We start from the raw sequence: 18,424 nt of genomic DNA on the forward strand, positions 1-18,424 counted from the left end.
CCTCTAGTGTTTGGATTACAGATATGCACCATCCTTGTTTATACTTTGCTCTGCTAAAATAGTTTATAATTTAGTAACACAAAATTTGACCTTAACTTGCTTTCACTTCATTCTACCCAGTAAAATTTCTAGTTAAGAGGTAGAAATGATACATGAGTAGAATAACATAAAATATAGGTAAGATATATTCAATATTGAACACATAAACCCTGTAATGCATAAATTAGTAAATACAAGTCCTGAGGTTTAGGAATACAATGTTAATATTATTTCTGTTGCTATTTGTGTTTATACAAGCAAATATTTGATTACCTCAATTGTTCCAACAATACTTTTTAATTTAGGAAGGTTTAAAAGATTAACTACAAATTGACTTAAATTTTTATGAGTAAGGGAAATTCTGTCTCAGGGAAGAAGCTGTATCTGGTAAGTTTACGCTATTAAATGTACACCTGGCAGAAGAATAACAGCTTCATCTTAACAGCTGTGGATATACCTAAGAGCTCCTCTACAATCTATATGCTTTGAGCAAGACCTACCTCCAATCACAGGGGTATTCACTATTTTAACGGTGTTCCTATTTTAAAAACCCACAGAAAAGACAAACAATTATGTTCACCAAACAGCTGGCTTAAATTTGAGACATTCCACACCCCAATTCTTAACTAACGCCTGCCAGCAGTGACTTAATACTTTAGATATTTCATCTAATTTAGGTTAAACTGTACGTGATACATTCATATTTAAGAATTTTTTTAAAAATGAAAACTACAACGTTGTCCATGTTTAAATTATAAATGCATGGGGCTTCTGACCTGCTACACGTTCTCTTTAGAAGCAAGCTTTCACAATGGCTTCCAAGTAATCTGATGCCAATTTTCAGATTTTAGTCTTTAAAAGAATACCGACTAAAGTAAAACCTCTATAACAGGATATTCGGTGGAATATAAAATCAGTCTAACTCTACATAATCATTTTATAAGTACACAGCAACAATTTCAAACATTTTATAGTGATTATATTTGGCATCTATTAAAAACACGCGGCATGGGTTTAAATACAATGCTTTCTATGTTTTAAAACAAAAGCAAATGTTCAAAAAGAGCAAATCTTACCACTCATTTTGTTTTTACAGTAGCAGTAGCGAACAAGAAAATCCAACAAGGAAACAGCGTAGTACACGTTAACAGCTTTAATTGGAGAACAGTTTCGCTTTTGCAAAGCGGTAAGAGGAAGAGCCTTTGACCGAGTCACGTGACAGCCGCCACGTGATCCGCAGTGAGCTGGGGAGAGCCAAGCCCAAAGGCTCCTGCTAGCACCGTTCCGGACTCAGAACTAACACTAAATGATTTTTTTCTGCTGCTGCCCGAACATGACCGTCTTTAAGATTTTTTTATGAGACAACTTAAACGCTCATCAAAATATACTTTACTATATATAGATTTGTTGTAAAAATATCCTCTTTTGTGTTCACTGACGACACTAACAACAGTGATGCACTGTATCCTAATTCATCCACACATTCTGCTGCTAATTTTCACTTTAAACGTGTTGCATAAAGATATTAGTTTAAAAGATTTGGACTGAAATGCCCTTTCTCCGTGCTCAATCCTTACGAATTTTCACAAAGAATTGTGTATGGGATATGACTTGACTGACATATGTTCCTCAAGGTTTTGTTTTAGGTGGGTTCTGTGTGTGTGTGTGTGTGTGTGTGTGTTCTGTGGTGTGTGTGTGTATGTGTGTGTGTGTGTGTGTGTGGTGTATGGGATATGACTTGACTGATATATGTTCCTCAAGGTTTTGTTTTAGGTGGGTTCTGCTGTGTGTGTGTGTGTGTGTGTGTGTTAGGTGGGTTCTGCAGCTAGTGTGTCTGTGTCACTTCCCACACTGGAACTTGTGTGTGTGACTTCCCACACTGGAATTGTGTGTGTGAGAGACTTCCCACACTGGAACTTGTGTGTGTGTGTGTTTGTGTGTGTGACTTCCCACACTGAAACTGGTAATTCTCTTGCTCAGTCTCTGAAGAGCTAATATTACAGGTGTGGATTACTGTGCTTGACTAACACTACTACTTTTATTGTTGGTGTTATATTTTTTTTCTGACAAAAGATGTAAACTGAACATTAAGATGCTAATAGATGACATTCTCACATATCCAGGCAATGTGAAAAGACAGGATCAGATTTGTGTTTCAGTGACAGAAAGGAAAAAGACTAAACTTGGGAAGGCCATTCATTATTTTATGGTACTGTTTAAGTGCTGAGGAAATTTATTAGCAGCTAATACAAATAATGATTGTGATTTGTAACAAGAAGCACAATAGAAGAAAATAAAAATATTGGTATTAAAACATTTTTAATAATTTCAATACTTATTGTAAAGGCAATTACTGTTCTAAGGTCTCAGAGTTGGTTGCTCTTGCTCGCTTCTCATTTCTTAGTCTCCTTTTATGAAAAGGTGATATCCACTTCAAAACACTGCTGTAATGATCAAATTAGATAAATTTAAGCACAAAATACACTGACGTTTCAAAGGATGGTAATTTTTTTTTATGCTTGGTGTATTCATGTGTGTATCTTTAAGAGGGAAGGAGAAGTAGGGTATAGAACTCGAAGGAAAACGTGAAAAGTGCAGCAGCGGAGTTCATGGGATACTGATGAAAGTGAACCATTCAACTTGTAGGTGGAGATGGAAGAGAGTGACTGGGAGAGCGTGAAGGAAAAGAAGACACTGTATGAAAAGAATTGTACTCATTATCTGATTCATGTAATTCTAATCCCTCTAATGGAACCTACTGGCAAATGGTAGACCCAGCGTACCTAGCCATGCCTTAAAAAGTTCAATTCTTCATTTTGGCGCATGTTTGCCCACAGCTGTGTTTTCCCACTTATTGCCTCTTCAACTGATGATCTTTCAATTCATCCTTCCTATTGTGTTCTCTGGGACCTTTCTCCCATTATGAATAAATACCCATGTATCCTTGACCTTTCTAGTTAACACCTGTTCCTGTACTGCTTTAAATGAAACCTAACTGCCTCCAGCAGCTACTCATTTTCTCCTAAGGCAGTATTAATAAGTCTCCAGATATGCTCAGGCTGCTTTCCATTATCACTGTACTTGTTTCAGGCTAAAGTTTCTTTCCCCTTGAGATCATGATATACGTGACGCATTATCCCTTTCCTTGTTCATGGCTTTCACACTATTTACTAAGAACTTTGATAGTGAGTTTTCCCCCTTTGCTCCAGCTGTTATCCATCAATATAATAATGTCCAAAACACAGGTTTATTATTTCCTTCTCTTTCATCCTGGTTTTAGTAAGCCATGTTCAAAAAGCCATACTTAGAATTTAGCTATCTCATCCTCCACCTCTCCTTATCCCTGCTGTGGTCTTGAACTCACTGTGTAGTTCACACTGGCCTCAGACTTATGATCTTCTTGCCTCAGCCTCCCAAGTACTAAGATAAGTCATTTCTGGCTTCGATTCCTTTTGGTATAACTTCTTTCTAATAAGGACCTTCCCTTTTCTCTTCATCCAATAATGTCTTCATAGCCTGTCTGATTCCTATTTTTTACTTGTCTCCCTTAAAAATCTCCAATTTTAATCAGATATTACTTTCTCTTTCTTTAGACTTGAACTATAAAAAAATCACACGATTCTCAGATTGCCAGTCTTAATGCAGCTGACAAAGTTATTTAGAAATCTATTCCTGGTCAGTGACCTATTCCTAAAATCATTACTAAAAATCCTCACACTTTCAAATGTCTCACCCACCTGACCTCAACCATTTTTCTCAACATAAAATGGAACTCTTTTAAAGTTATTTACAAAATTTTCTTACCTCTGTATTTTTTTAGAAGTGTCATCTCTTTGTGAAAAAAAAATCTCTCCATTACTTAATTTGATTCTCCTCTGGGACTCTGCTTTATTAATATTAATAATTTCTATCTTGCCCTGTATCCTCACCTTCTTCTCATCCTTCTGTGACCATAAACATGGTAAAGTTTCACACATAACTTATCTCCTACTCTGCCCTGTGACACCATCAGCCACTACTCTTAACTTTCTCAAAGTTAACATCTATTTTGACTTCATGTTCACTTTTAAATTATTAGTGTTACTGTCCAATAGTTGATACATATAAAGGAAAATAATACAAGTTGTTTACATTAAAGTGATGGCTATAAACTTACTACCAAACCAAACAGACCACACCAATATTCTTACATCTAGTTACTCTCTCTCATCCAATTATTTTATTGTTATTTGTTTATTGTTATCTTTTATTTAGGCTAGGAGTATGGATTTAGTAAGAAGACATGAGATTCTCTGTTTATCCCTAGCAGAGAAAAAATTCTATAAAGAAAAAAATCATAAAAAAATATAAAAAATGCTTATTTGATTTTGAGTTTTATAGTAAAATATAAGTTCATCAGAAACCTTCTCCTTTATAATTTTTGTAAGATTTATTCATGTGATTTCATATAGCTGTAGTTTCTTCATTTCTTTTATTCTTCATGTAAATAAATATGAATTGCTTACCACTATCTTTTGGGCTCTGCAGTTTTTTGAAAAAATCTGCTTTAATTTAAAATTAATTTTTATTGTCTTTCAACAGTTGTACAGAGGGGTTTCAGCTCAATGTGTCTACTTATGTGTATGTACAATGTGCATCTTTTTCTTCTTTCAACCATATTCTTTATAAAAATTAAGTAGTTATACAAGGAAGGTGTCATTTAACAAAGCAGTATATGAATACAATATTCGTGATTTGTGTCACCTCCTTTAACAATCTCATCCCCTTTCACTTAAATCAAGAAACATGTATAGATTATCTACAACGTGCCTGATCTGTTCTGGGCACTTGGAATATATTACTAAGTGAAAACAAATAAGTATCTCTCTGCCCTCATCGAGTTAGTTTACACTGGGGGAATAGAACAATAGCATAATATATAAGTAAATAATATTCAAATAAATAATATGATTGAAGATTATATTTGAAAAATATTGAAAACATGTTTGAAAATGCTATGAAATAAGAAAAACACAGCAGGGTAAGGAGGACTGTGAAGAGGGAGAATGCAAATTGCCATTTCAAATACAGAGATTTGTTTAGATTTCACTGAGGTAACTTTTGGGCAAAGCCTAGAAAGAAAGGTAGGAATGAGTCATGTGTATATAAAGGAATCCATCAGGGCAAAGACCCTAAGGTGGGAGAACAAGTGGCATGTTCAATATAAAACAAGGACACTCATGTCACCAGAGCAGCACCAGTAAAGGGGAAAACAGGAGGGCTTTCTGATAAAGAGGGACATGAGCTAACATTTTGTTGGGCTGTTTATAGATACTATAAGGACTTTGGATTTTACTTTGCATGAAATGGGGGATGGACACTGCTGGATTTTAAGATGGTACCTTAATTATATTTAAAAAGAATTCATCTGACTTGTGTATACTACTTGTGGGAATAGCAAAACTACCCACTAGTTGAACATATTAATACCTTATGATCTAGTAATTCTACTTCTAGCTATTTGGGGAATGAAAATATACACATTTACCAAAGTGGGATTTATAACATTCATAGCAATATTGCTTGTAATATCACCAAAGTGAATGAAGCAGAATTTGGGACAATCAGGTGTTACAGATTTGGACATGCAACATTAGAAATGTCTAGTAAGCATCTACATACATAATATTTAAACTATGAATGAGACTTGACATATCACCAAAGAAGTAAAAGCAGATTAACAGAATCTAGTGTGATAGAACACTGCTACCATGAACATATTTCTGTATGTCTCTTGGCCCCCCTGTTTCTTTAAAATACTCTACAAACCTAGGAAGAGAAATGTTAGGTCTTACGTTTATATGAATTTTAATTTTCATAGGACATGTAGTAGTTTTTCTGAGTATGAATGTTATGAATGGGTCTTCTTGCTCCCATTCCCTAGTAGTAAAAAGTAAGTCTATTTCCTCTGCTTAAAATCCATAAGCATGGGGCTGGGAAAGTGGCTCAGTGGTAGAGCGCTTGCCTTGCATGCCTGAGGCCCTGGGTTCGATTCCTCAGCACCACATAAAAAACAAAAAACAAAAACAAAAATCCATAAGCAATTCTTCACTACTAAAAGTCGTCTAAACTCCTGACCACAGCCTACTATGCTCCTTATGAACCAGACCATGCCCCTAAATGGGTAAAATACTACTCTCTCCTTGTTAATACTGCATGAATCACTTTTTTCATTTGCATCAAATATTAACAAGTGAATTTTAGTTTTTTTCTGCCAATTTTATTATAACTTAAAATATTTGTCATATCTTTAACAACAGGAACAGAATAAGGTAATGTTGGTGAGCATGGAGCTTGGAGCTAGCCCATCTAAATCTAGTAATAACTTGTAACTATGATAACTTGTAACTATTCCACTTCACAGGAATATAATGTTGACTAAAAGAGCCCATATTTGTAAAGTGATTGGCACAAAATTGAGTATATAATTTTGTCACCCAAGAAAAATTGTAGTGCTTGTCTTGACAAATGTATCTGAAAAATAGTCCAAGAAATGTTAGATAATGTCAGTTAAAGTATTAAAATGTTATGAAGAAATCTAAGCAATTGCTTGCTCTTAATTTAAGAGAACTCCCTGGAAAGTATTTGAGACAATAATATAGCAATGAAAATCAGTTATATTTTTAAGTTTTCTTTTGCCATAATAAGAATGGGAAAGTGAAAAATAAGTTAATCATTGCAAACCATGTTCTATAAGCTGTAATGATCTCAATCTTCTGTTTACTCCTACAGAAATTTTTTTGTGTAGGTTATTGAATGGCTTTAGTAAACATGAATGAACCTATAGCTTTCTTACTATAATTGAAAGTTAGGTTAGGATTCTGTCACTAATGTTGAACATTACAACTAGTGGCAACTGTAAAAACAATAAGAGTATAGAGTTAGGTCCTATCAAAAAGGCATTAAAGACTTAAAGTCAATATAAAGTCAATATAAAAAGGGCTGGGAGGTGCATCAGTGGTAGAAGTCTTAAGTGTGATCCCTAGAACTATATATACAGTAAAACAAAAAAACAAACAAAAGACCAAACAACAACAAAGAACATACAAGAAGTCTTGCTTTTGAAAAAGATCCAAACACAGTATACCTCAAATATTTCCTAATTACATCATATAACTATACCGGGCTATGGCTCAAGTGGTAGAGCGCTAGCCTTGAGCTGAAGAGCTGAGGGACAGCTCCCAGGCCCAAAGTTAGGCCCCACGACTGGACCCAAAAAAGAAAGGTTAAAAAAAAAGTTAAAATATACTCACAGCATTAAAGCAAAAAAAAAAAAAAAAACCCACCAAACATAATAATTGATAACAAATTAAAGAAGGGAAATTAATAAAGAAAAAATTATTCTGAATTGCTTATAATCCAAGCTATTTAGAAGGCAGAGCCAGCCCTCACAGAAAAGTCCAAGGACTCTACTTCCAATTAATCAGCAAAATAGCTGAACTGGATACATGGCTCCAGTGGTAGAAGACCAGCCATGAGCCAAAAAGCTCTGTGAAAGCCTGAGGCCCTAAGTTCAAATCCCAGTCCCAGCATACACATAAATTTACATAAATGGGTTATTTTTATGCCATTACTAGAATTAGGCCATAAAAGTACTCTGGTTTGTAGAGTAAGGAGCTGTAATTAAAACTATATAACAAAGAACACAATGTCAAACTAGTTCTGTAGTTAAGTATAGCTCATACTACCACAGTATAAGACTCTACTGGTTTGTCTTGAAAAAAAAAAAAGCAGGAATAACCCAATACTGATTTCCACTATGTATAAAATCCAGTGAACTTACCACTTATCCAAAATGGCTGCAAATGAAGCAGCTAAGACAACTGAACCAATCAGATAGATGATTTGGAGAAAGGGACTGTCTGTGCAGAGGCAAATTAAAAGCTAGAAGGGTCGACTTCTCCCCTGCCCCTAACAATAAGTAAACAAGACCAGCTATTATAAGGATGTTGGTAGATTGTAATAGTATATCTGTGTCACTTGCATGTCAGAAAATTTAAGAAGCAGACTCATTCAGTTCAGTAAAAAGTTGTTTCAGATTATGAAGATATAAAAGGACAAGGGAGGGCTGGGAATGTGGCTTAATGGTATGAAGTCCTGGGTTGATGCCTCAGTACCACATAAATAGAAAAAGCCAAATGGTGCTGTGGCTCAAGTAGTAGAGTGCTAGCCTTGAGCAAAAGCAGCTAAGGGACAGCGTAGGCCCTGAGTTCAAGCCCCAGGACGGGCAATCTATCAAGCAATAAAATAAAAATAAAAAGAAAGGGATATGAAATACACCACTCTTTCTCCTTTACAAAAAATGTACCGGATCCTTCAAAAAACTGACGCTGACCATTACCATGACCTTAATTTTTGTGGTAGTATTTAAATGTAGGTTCTGAATACATACATACCTAACATGTTAGGCTCACTCAACTTAGACAGTAACTGATGTATAGTGTCAAGGATCCAAGAAGCAGCCAATAAATGCTACTAAACTACTCCTGCATGGGAGGGAATCTATTGTTAAGGAGGAATCAACAATTATATGTGGCTAAGTGTCAAGGGCTCATGCCTGTAATTGTAGCGATTCAGGAAGTTGAGATCTGAGAATAGCAGTCAAAGCCAGTCCAAGCAGAAAAGTCTGTGACACTCTTATCTCAAATTAAGCACCCAAAAAGCCAAAAAGCAGAGCTGTAGCTAAGGTAGTAGTGGGCTAGCCTTGAGGAAAACAAAACAAAACAAAACCAACAACTCAGTGCCCAAGCCCTGAGTTCAAGCCCAGAAATGGCATATCTCCCTACACCTCCCCCCCCACAAAACCAACCAACTAAACAACAACAACAACAACAACAAAAGTCTTAACAGTTATAAGAAGAATGAAGGGTTAAAACCTATAATTTTGTTCCTGGGCTTAAATCAAACCTGTTTCTTGACTTTTAAATCTTTTCATTTGCTCACTACCTATGCTTTTCCTCCTTTCCCTTCAATGGCTTGAGTCATTTTGCAGATCTGTCCATAGTTTTTTCCCTTCCTGTCTTTTCCTTTCCCTCCCTCTCTTCTTCTCCCTCTTTCCCTCCCTCCTCCCTTCCTTCCTTGGCTGGCTTTGAACCACAGTCCTCAGATCTTAGCCTCCTGAGTAGCCAGGATTACGGTCATGAGCCACTGGGCTCAGGGCTCTATTTTCTTTCTCTATAATTTTCTCCCTTACTTATGCATACTAAAGCATTAACAAATGTTGTTTTATTTTATATGATGACTACCCATAGAAAACAAATGTGAAGACCATTTAAAAGCCAAATATATTTTAGGTTAACTGGAGGGTAGAAGAGGTGAGAACAATTTAGGAGACTACAAATATAATGGTCAATACAGGTGACGTGTTCTAAATATTATGTCTCAAGCATTTGAATTTAAGTGGTAATAAACTTTCAAAGCTAATTTTGCAGCCTCATTAATAAAGTTTTTATTAGGGCAAATTAAGACATTAAAAGAAGAAGAAATTAATGACAAGCAGTAGGAAGTATATCTTATTATATCACTTTACTTCACAAGACCATAACTTTAAAACAATGGGAAGTAGTTAATGCCACAATGAAAAAAAAACTTAGCTTAATAAAAAACCACTTAATTATTTTTATCCTCATTTCTCAGATGAACAAAATTTCTCTAAATTTACAGATAAAGATTTGGGAATTAATAAATATTAGCATAAATTGTACACAAGGATTTCACTGTGATATTTGCATGTATATAATGTACTTTGATGAAATTACACTATGTATATTATTCTTTCTTAATTATCTCCTTCTCCTTACCTTTAACAGTGTTTGTGGGTTTTACTGTGCTATTTTCATACATGTGCAAAATGTACTGCTATAATATTCCTCTTATACCCCTTCTCCTTTTCCTCCTCCTCCTCCCACCTGCTGATTCACTCCTCAAACAGACCCCTTTTATAATCATGAATTATTTTTGTGTCTAGATTTCGCATATGAGCGAAGACCTAATATTTATCTTCTTGAGCTTGGCTCAACTTAGTTAATGATTTCTAGTTCCATCTATTTTCCTAAAAATAATGTAATTTCCTTCATTTTTATGGCTAAATATTCCATTGTTTGTATGTATATATATATATATGTGATTATGTGTATGTGAACCGAGACTGGTTCCATATTTTATCTTATGTGTTGATTTACGTTTTTTTGGACATATGCTCAAGCATTCATAGTAGGAACATATGGTAGCTTTATTATTAGTTTCCTGAGGCACCTCCTTGCTGAGTTTCATAGTGGCCACACTAATTTACATTCTCACTAATACTGTAGAAAGTTTCCCTATCCCTCTCCCCAATCTTAATTTTTGCCAGAATTTGTTGTTTCTTTTGGAAATAATTTCTTTTTCGTGTGTGTGCATGCGCTGGTCCTGGGGCTTGAACTCAGGGGCTCAGCACTATCCCTGAGCTTTTTTTTCCCTTAAGGCTATAGTGCTCTATCACTTGAGTCACAGCTCCACTTCTGGCTTTTTGGTGCTTCATTCGAGATAAAAGTCTCACAGACTTTCCTGTCAAAGCTGACTTCAAACATCATTCTCAGATCTCCTTAGTAGCGTGGATTACAGGTTTTAGCCAGCTGGGAATAATTTCTTAAAGGTAAAAGAGAAAAAGGTTTTTCCCCAGGTTGGCTGACCTCTGGTAATGGGAAAGAGAAGAAACAGTGCATATCAATCAGGGACACATCTGAAAGTCAAAGGGGAATAAAAATCATTAAAATAATTTAATTTTAACATAATTGCATTATATAATTATGTATTTTATTAAAAGAATGAATGATTCCCATTAAATTACTTAAAATGCTCTATTAAAACCATATACAAGTACATTAAATAACATTTAAAAGTCTATAGTATCAGAATACTAAAGAGAAATATAAACTACTATTAGTATCATATATTTTAATCAGTTTATTAGCTATGATTAGCTGAATTTCTTATCACTAATTGAAAAGTTTTTTTAATGTAGTCTTTTTTAAAAATAAAAATGCTAGAAAAATTTATTAGAAAAGAAATATAATAGAGAAAGCATGCACTTGTCATGGAGAAGATGGACAATTAACCTGTCTCCATCATCCTGGCTGTTTTTCTCCTTATAGAGCTTGGCTTTGGATTCAATAGTGAGAATTGGTTGGCTTTCTGATTGATAGGTCTCTTTTATGTTTCCTGTGTCTATAATGACACCAATCATTTATTTCCCCAAAAGCGAATTGCTTGTTGTATTTCATGATTAATAAGTTTAATACTGATAGCACTGATGGACTCTTTTCTGTAATGTTTTAAGATTATATTTAAATTGCTTGTTGTATTTCATGATTAATAAGTTTAATGCTCATAGCACTGATGGACTCTTTTCTGTAATGTTTTAAGATTATATTTAAACTAGAAACATACTGAAGTGCTGTCTGGTAAGCTTGGAGTACATTCTACTAAGTATAGGATAATTTCTTATTGAGTAAATTTTAGGTCCAAATATTTTCTTTCACAGGTACCATAATACTTTAAATATTCTTGCAAGTAAATATCACTGCATTTTCTTATAATCTTTTGAATGCATCAGGCCTTATTTTTTCAAAACTTATCCTTGATCTAAAGATTGATTGCAAAATAAAAAAATCATTGTAAAGTACTACTTACACACTCAAATACTACAATAAACAACAAAACCATTTCAGAGAATTTTTATACAACCTAAGGCAGGAATATTTACATTTTATTGTCTGTACATATTTCATATTCATTGGATGTATATGCTTCCTACTGTTTCCTCTAATTGGTGACCTGCTGACACCAACTAACCAGATAGCAAAGGCTATCAAATACTTCCATTACTACTACCAGGTAACAAAAAAGCCTAAGTTTCCTGCCCTTTATATCTTAGTGCCGTGGTATGAATATGTGCCCCAAAACTTATGTGTTGGAATCTAAATCTCCTAATGCACATGTTGGTGCCATTTGAGGGGGGACTTTGGGGAGTAATGAGGGTTAGATGATGTCATGAGGGTTGGATCCACATGATCAAACTAGTGGCTTTACTTTATTTTATTTAAAAAGGAAGGGCCCTGCCTGAACTGGCATATTTCTTGTCTTTTGCCATGTTATGCCCTTTTGCCATGTTATGATGTAACAAGAAAGCTATTATCCGATGTAAGCCTTCAACCTTGGACTCTTCAGACTCTAGAAATAAGAAATAAATTTCTCTTTAAATTATTTGGCGTGAAGTACTATGTTACAGCAACCCATCTAGGGCTAAGGCATTTAAGCATTTAGTTTTATCTTAATCTGCTGTCTTTGACTTAGCTTTATCACCAGGGTCAGGAAAAAAGACAGTGGTTTATTCTAGTTGTCTTTGAGCTTTAAAAGTAGGTTAAAGTGAAAACACAAAGGTAGATAAATTACATACTAGAGAAAATTAATTAAGTTAGTGGCTAGAAATGCAAAATAGTGACTGACCAAACACATTATGGCTTATCACTTTAGTAGAACTACTAATATTATTCTGTTTAAAATATGACAAATCTGAAACAAACGTTAAACCAGTTAGATATCAAGATTGGATACCAATATGATAGGTATAAACTGGGACTGCCTAGATAAACTGGGGCAGAAGGCTACCTTCTTAAAAGGGTAGGCCTATCTGTCTGGACTGAGTTTGAACTCAGAGACTCTTACTTGTGGGTAGACAACTCTACCTGGGAGCCATACCACCTCTAGTCCCTTCTCCCTGATTTTTGCACTGGTTATCATGAAATGAGATAGGATCTCATTTTCTTCTTGGCCCACAATTGTTATATTTTCTGTTGTGGCTGGGATAACAGGTACCACCATATGCTCAGCTTCTTCGCCTTTGAAATAGAGACTTGCAAACTTTTTTTTTTTTTTGCCTGGGCTGGCCTAGAACCATGAGACCTTCAATGTCAATCTCTCAAAGGAGGAGCCTTATTTATTAAGGCTAAAACCTATGGTAACATTTGTTCACACGAGATTGGCAATTAGACCTGGACTCAAGTTTAGGAATTAACAAACTGGTGATTATAATTTGGGATTATATGGAAACAGGAGGTGGTAGAGGGGATAGAAATTATCAAGTTCATTATTTATGCTTATTTAGAGTATTATCTCTGGCAACTTACTATTCCTTTTAAAGCTTGAATAAAGCAGAATATATAAGTTAGTGGCCTGAGTATGAGACAGAATTATGGATAATTTCACTTATCTGTGTAAAGGCAAATGAAAATGATTATAATTAGATTTTCTATGAACTTAGCTGTGTCTGTGATAAACACATTAAGTAGAATAAGTCTATTATTATGGCTAGAATTTACCTTTCACATTAAATTGAACTGCACATAAACAGGTAACTTGAAATAGGAAATGTGTTAAGCAAGCCTCTGTTTTTAAACAAGAAATTATTTTTAGTGGTTAGAAATCCAGAGGCTGTTATATCAATGTGCATGTGAATACTGCTATTTTTAGTACCAATCTAATATGAATGATGATGAATCACTCTTTGTTATTCCAGTAGGAAACAGAACTTGGGATTTACTGCAGCACATTAGGTTAACTATGTCTCACTAACTGAACGCCCACACATTGACATCACAGGGCAGTGATACAGATCAATGACGCAAATACTGCCAGGAGCTAACATTAAGGCCACTGAAGTTAAACAAGCACTCAAGTGACATGGCAGTGCAGTCATCCACTATGAAGACTATATTAAATTAGTACTGCTAATGGTAAAATGGTTTGTGCTAAGCCAATCTTTAAAGATAGTTAATTACATCCCCTCCATATAACAGATTCTAATTTTAATTTTCCCCAGAGATTTTGATTTAGGGTCTGGACTTTTAAAAACACGTCTTAAGGTTCTATAACCAAATGAATTATATGGAAAATGGCCTCTGTCGTAAGGCTCTTCATACAATCATGTGCAGATATTTTTTATTTAGTAAACATTTTATATAACATGATATGCTTAACAAATAACATTAAGGTCATATTTAGAGCATTGCACCAGGACCTAATAATTAACTTCAGTGTAGATCTTATCCTCACTATTTCTTCCGTCTTATTACCTTTAATAATTTTAGTTCTACTATTATTGGACATAAAACATTTTATTATTAACGATGTATTAGAAAAGATGGTGTATTATGAGGTTTTTAAAATATCATCTCAGCAAGAGTCTTGGGGGTTAGGGAAAAAGGGAAAGAGGGAGAAGAGTGAAAAAAGAAATGTTGAAGAGTAGAAAGATCTATTATACATTATGAAAGTTCTAAAAGCAAAGGCTAATGTGACAAATATTTGAAGTTGTGTGATAGGTTCATTAATAATGTTCACTGCACTGTTGTAAATGTTAAAAATTTTCACTGATAAAGGCAAAGGTGAAATAAAGCCCCATCTATTTCTGACATACACACATGCATATAAAAAAACTTCTCTCCAAATTAAATGTACCCACAGAAAAATTTAAATCTCTTCTACAACAAGGAACAGAGAATAAAAGAACCTTGTGAGAGTTTACATTGTGCTACAGGTTTTGAAAAGAAACTAGTCCTGTACATTTAAATAACTATACTTCCTCAGTTTATAAAGGAACATCACTTTCCAGCAAGACTGGAAAGTCAAAGGGAAAGAGGAGCTGGAAGTGTCTCCCAACCTTTGGTTCTATCATGATTAATTTAGCAACTAAAAATTGCATCAAGAACTCTTTCTCAGGCACTTGCTTTGGTGTCACCTCTTTAACAAGTGCTGTTTCTTATGAAACCATCATTGGTCAAGAGCTTTCCTACAGCCTAAGCTTTCTTTTCTAAATAACTAATCATTTGAAAGGAATATTTGCAAAACATAAAACCTGCTGAGAACAATTATCAGTTCTTTTTTAGAGATAATCTTTAAATTTATATTGTTCCATAGAAGACAGCAAAGACTATTTAGGATAATCTTTAAATTTAGATTGTTCTATAGAAGAAACCAAAGACTATTTCTCAGAAGTGTTGAAAACATTTCTATACATTTTTACACCATGATGGCTTATAATGCCTTATCTTTCTCAATTGTTTTTTCCAGCCTCTTCAGTTTAGTCCCTGTAAGCTAACTGTCTTTATATGGGGGAAAAATATACTAAAACTCACTAGGTCCATGGTGTGCTATTTAGACTGAGAAGAAAAAAAAAAGAGAAAAATAGGAACTCTATTATATCTTTTTTATAGTCTTCAACCTTCAGGTTCTAACATTACCAGACTAAGAACCAGATCCTTATTTATGGTGAATTTTTTTGGTCTTGAACTCAGGCTTGAACTCAGGGCCTGGATGCTGTCCCTGAGCTGTTTTGCTCAAGGCTAGTATTCCACCATTCTGAGCCACAGCTCTACTTCTGTTTTGTTTTGTCTTGTTTTTTTGTCCATCATGGGGCTTGAACTCTGGGCCTGGATGCTGTCCCTCAGCTCTTTAGCTCAAGGTTAGTGCTCAACCACTTGAACCACAGTGCCACTTCCAGTTTTCTGGTGGTTAATTGGAGATAAGAGTCTCATGTATTTTTCTGCCTGGGCTGGCTTTGAAAGTGATCCTCAAATCTCAACCTCCTGAGTAACCAGGTTACAAGCGTGAGCCACCAGCACCAGGCTTCTACTTCTGGTTTTCTGGTGGCTAATTGGAGATAAGAGTCTCATGGACTTTCCTGACTGGGCTAGCTTTGAACTGAGATCTTCAGATCTCAACCTCCTAATTAGTTAGGATTACAAGTCAAGTGACCCGCTATGGGGACATTTCATGATGAAATTAAGTACAGAAAGATATGAAATTAAGTACAGAAAGATAAGGGGACAAGGTTTTCTTTGCTTGTGGCTATGAAATAGTCAATATTTTTATTGGAGGTTTGAAATCTCCCTTTTACAAATTGTTCCCTCAACCATATTGTTTCTTTCCCAAAGCAGAACATTTTTAGTTTATTTTTCTTTATTCTTATAACATTTACTTAATTTTTTATTATCTTTAAGTAGTTGTACAAAGGGGTTGCATTTGACAAAACAATTTATGAATGAAATGCATTTCTTATGAATCATTTCAGATATTCTGTAAATATGAAAGCAACTATGTGCCTATTTTTTACAAAATACAAACTCTGTTCTGTATATTTATCTTAGAGATCTTTCCTTACTGATAGTCAGAGATGTTTCAATCTCCTAATAGTTGCGCAGTATTCCTCTGTAAGAATATACCATACTTATTTCTCTACCAAAATTCAAGTTGTTCAAACTTTTCCTATTTCAACAATGCTTAATGAATACCATTATACAAATATTTCATGTTGGTGTATCTATGGGTGAATTTACTAGAAATAGATGTTGTGTCAAAGAGGGAAAGATCTCTAAGATCTTTAACTTACTTTAGTTTTGACATTAGCAAATCTCAGTGTTTATACTAATATACATTTTCGTCTACACTTGTAGCTATCTAACTTTTTTATAATTTTATAATTTTATAATTGTCAATCTGGAATTAGTTTGCATTTTTCTTGAGTAAGGTTGAAATATCCATGTTTAAAAGACATTTATTTTTCCCTTTCTTGGTAAGTCTGTTCCTACCTACTGTCTATTTTTGTACTGGATTTGCAAGGCTCTATACATTTAAGAAGGTAGCTTTTTCTAATTTCTACAGATTATTTTTCTTTACACTGGCATTTTTCTCCTCTACTCTGTCTGTCTGTCTGTCTGTCTGTCTGTCTGTCTGTCTATCTATCTATCTATCTATCTATCTATCTATCTATCTATCTATCTATCTATCTAGTTAGTTAGTTTTGGAATATGGTGATGAGTACCAAAACATTAGAAGCTAGAAGCTGAAATTTAAGATAAATTATTCAAAGATAGGATCTTCTGAAAATGTGTGCTATAAAATCTGGATAATATGCTTTTAGGAAAAGGCTTTCATGTCCAACAAAAGTTTAGAAGATACCAAAAATAACAATCACTTCTTGAAAATTCATAATGAAAATTAGCACATTAAAACCACTGAGAAGCCTTCAGCAAATAAGTTTCTTCCTAACATCACAAACTTACTGTTCCTTTCTCTCTTATGATATTTAATAACATTCCATGATACTTATTATACTGTTCGAGCCTTATCTAGACTAGATATATGACTACATATTTGGACTACTAGTGTGCTACTATTAAGAGACTGAAATATTTCTATGTATCAGTAGAAGGAGGTCTACATGTTTCTTTATATAGCATCTTATAACCCTCATAACCCTCTCATAACCCCAACTTCAATCTTCTTGTTCTATATTTTTTGTCACAGGAAGAACAATGCTGGCTACTTCTTGAATGAAAGGACAATAGTAGAAAGAAACTAACCCCCAGCTAGTAGAGCAAAAAGCCACAACAGCAGCAATAAGATGATCAGGGAAGCTGGTCTGAGCAATCTGGAACCCAAAGGGAAAGATACAAGACTTGAAGATGGAATTTATTGCCCTTCTTATCCTGGTGGGGAGGGTCATGAGGCTAAATGCAGGAGGGTTTTGAGTTCAAGGCTTGCTTGGACTATACAGTCCAAAGCCCAAACCAAAAACCAGAAATACCTTGCCACCTTCTGAGATTGTTCATTAGTTTCTTGGCTTCCCTATGTAAAGTGAGGTATAAAGAATCAACAATGATACCTCTCAACAAACTTTAATTCACTTTGACATTTTTTCTATACATAAGTCAAACCACAAAATAATAAGCAGAAATCCAGCAATTTTCATTAAATGGTCTACATATAGGTATGGCTATTTGTATACTCAAATGGATGTGTCTATAAACAATCTTAATTGGTGTTTGCAGTGAAGATTCTAAGATACTAAAATATTTCTAAGTATAAAAAATCTATTTTTGGTATCTATTAGTTAGCAAGGCAAACAAGCATATATTTTAACAATTCATTTTAATCTATCAATAGAATGCCTGCTAAGCAAAAGAAATATTTTAGCAGACAGAATCAGAGATGAAAAGACCATTTCTATTGTTAAGGAAACAAAATGGAAGATACTTTAGTTAAATAAGATTTTATGCCAGAGAAAGACAGCATAATTGTTTCTGCTCCTATAAGATTCAGAAGTTTCTCTCCCAAGTACTGATAGTCATCAGTGATAGGTATTAGTAAATTAATTAGTTGGTATTCTCTTTATAGGTCTATTATGAGCAATAACCATTTAATTACTTTAGGAAATGTGCCTCTGCACAGTCATATTGTTAAATTTAAGTTCTCCTTCTGAACACTCATTCTCAGAACTAGCTAAAGAGATTGCTAACGTTTAATTAAGAGG

At 34.4% G+C, this 18,424-nt stretch overlaps 1 protein-coding gene across 6 annotated transcripts in view; it reads right to left on the bottom strand.

Moving 5' to 3' along the window:
- Positions 1-18,424, bottom strand: part of Fndc3a (fibronectin type III domain containing 3A) — a 118,339-nt gene that overhangs the window by 57,849 nt on the left and 42,066 nt on the right. The window contains exon 1 of one of the 6 annotated variants that reach the window (XM_070003182.1): positions 1,116-1,196. The exons of the other annotated variants lie outside the window; for them this stretch is intronic. Within the exon in view, the coding sequence (XP_069859283.1) occupies positions 1,116-1,122 (7 nt within the window). The 5' untranslated portion in view covers positions 1,123-1,196. Of the gene's footprint in view, positions 1-1,115; positions 1,197-18,424 lie in introns of those variants that run through there. 6 annotated transcript variants of the gene reach the window in all.

This window comes from Dipodomys merriami, unplaced genomic scaffold (assembly GCF_024711535.1).
Source record: "Dipodomys merriami isolate MVZ:Mamm:240054 unplaced genomic scaffold, mDipMer1.0.p SCAF_6, whole genome shotgun sequence".
Lineage (NCBI taxonomy): Eukaryota > Metazoa > Chordata > Mammalia > Rodentia > Heteromyidae > Dipodomys > Dipodomys merriami.